General features: G+C 44.6%; 1 protein-coding gene across 1 annotated transcript; it reads right to left on the minus strand.

Moving 5' to 3' along the window:
* Nucleotides 1-618: 618 nt before the first annotated feature.
* Nucleotides 619-1624, minus strand: LOC105046865 (transcription factor CPC). The gene is made up of 3 exons (XM_010925609.3): nt 1418-1624; nt 1200-1284; nt 619-1046 (listed from the first exon to the last, which is right to left on the minus strand). Exons 1-3 carry the CDS (start codon nt 1464-1466, stop codon nt 956-958), a joined length of 225 nt encoding a protein of 74 aa, XP_010923911.1. The 5' UTR covers nt 1467-1624; the 3' UTR covers nt 619-955.
* Between the last annotated feature and the right edge of the window lie 446 nt (nt 1625-2070).

Consider the following 2070-nt stretch of genomic DNA (forward strand, 5'->3'; position numbering starts at 1 on the left):
ACCGTCGGTGCCTTAAAAATCAGAAAAAAGGGAGAAGCCGAACAGAGCTTCCTTCTCCGACGAAATCCGGCGACTCCTGTCGCCGGTAGTTATGCCCACCAGCACGAAAAAGAAGAGAAAGAAGGGAGGAAGAGGAGGAAGGACTTACCACAGCCTCCGATGACCCCCACCGGCGTGAAATCGTGGCGAGCACGAGTCGAGGGGCCGCGGCTTCAATCAAAAAAATCGAAGAAGAACTCCGGCGATCGTCGGTGACTGTTGTGTCCTCTCTTAGAAGAGAGGAGGGGGGTTCTTATAGGGCTCGTCCTAGGGTCTTTTAATGGCCCTAGGACTCTGATTTCAATCGGGATTGGGGAAGGAGAAGACTCCGATCAGGAGTCTTCTTCCCCCTCTCTCTTTTTTTTTTTTTTTCTAGGTGGGCTTAGTGGGCTTTTGGCCCATCGGGCCGGGTTATCACAATAGGTATTACCCAAAATCTACCTAGTGTATACATGAAACTAAACACATGTCTGCATGAATCTTCACAATAATAAAAACAGAAAATTCTCTTACCTTTCGACTTAGGCGTAATTGCATCCACATCTTGTGCATGAGTGCATGAGACAACTAACATTCTAGTAGGACGTCATATGAATCCATCTCAAAGCTATGGATTCCCATGAAAATACATAACACGCCATTAATTTCTCAATTACAGTGGGCTTGCTAATTTGCTTAACATCAGAGACCGATATATGAAAGATTGTTGCACAGAATAGTGATATGGAAACAGCCTCGCAACCAAAATGACAAGAAACAGCAAAACCCAATATGACTCAAAACCTATTTTACCTAGACACGGATGCAAGCTGAAATTCCCCACGACCACAGGACACCATCGAAAATTGCTTGCCCTCTGAAGTAGCACAGAAAGAACTGCTCTCGGCCCCTGCAGCACTACGCACGTAAATGGCCATCATGATTCACTATTTGAGTACCTCGAGGTCCAATACTTCTCAATCTCTTCAGCTGTTCTTCCAGGAATCCTTCCAGCAATCAGAGACCACCTATGTGGAAACAGTATTCACAAGGTAAGTCAACAAGAGAGCTCCTAGTTTCCATCTCTGTCTCTCTCTCTCTCTCTATGTGTGTGTGTGTGTGTGTGTGAACTTCAAGCTTGCTCTTAGATGCCAACTTAAACAAAGAACAAGCCCACAAACCTATCTCCAAGCAAATTATACATCCTGGCAATCAGTGTTTCCTCATCCTCTGTGAACTCCATCTTGGAATTCTGGTTGTTTCCTTCTGAAACAAACATCCAACAATGTCAGAACAGGACAGCAAACTCAAATGGGAACAGATAAGAGATCAAGGTAATGAAGGGAAACTAAGAAGTGGAAGCATCTTTTTAAGTGGAGAAAGGGGCACCAATTGGCACCTCTGGAATCTACAGAGACATCCTCAGATGATTGATCCAAGTCAGCCATCCTTCAAAAAAAATACAGGGGAATCCAACAACAATCCCCTCAGAGGTTGAATGATATGGGGTTTCGTGTACGTGTAGTAGCTCTTTAAGTAGTATGAGGTGTCTGGGGACTTGGGGAAGAGGGTGGATGGTAGAATGGATGGTGGGAACGGAAGGGAAGACTGGTAGCTGCTGCCCAAGAAAAGCGTTTGGAGTTTGATTGGTGGTTGGAAAAAAGAGGTTTGGTGGTTATTTTGGTCACTTCCTCCAGTGGTCCAGCTGTCCACTTCTTTGGGCTTCAAGTGACATCACACTTCGTCTAATGGATAAGGAATACGGAAATTAGATAATACTTTTTGCTTGGCCTTTGAACAATTGTGATATTAGAAAGTCTATTATGATCAAGGGATTATATAATCAGGGGGCTGGGCTATGTAATCATGGCATGGTAACTTCTTTCTCGTACTTCCTAGCCAACACCAACTTTTCTGCCTCCAGTAGTTCCAGAAGTCATGCTTTTCTAGATAGGAGACTGGAAGAAGCACCCAGATAGAGAGGGGACGCAGTAGTAGATAAGGTTCAAGCTTTCTTTCTCCCTGTCCTTTTTCAGTTTTGGGGAAGGTCTA

The sequence above is a fragment of the Elaeis guineensis genome, chromosome 6 (assembly GCF_000442705.2).
Source record: "Elaeis guineensis isolate ETL-2024a chromosome 6, EG11, whole genome shotgun sequence".
Lineage (NCBI taxonomy): Eukaryota > Viridiplantae > Streptophyta > Magnoliopsida > Arecales > Arecaceae > Elaeis > Elaeis guineensis.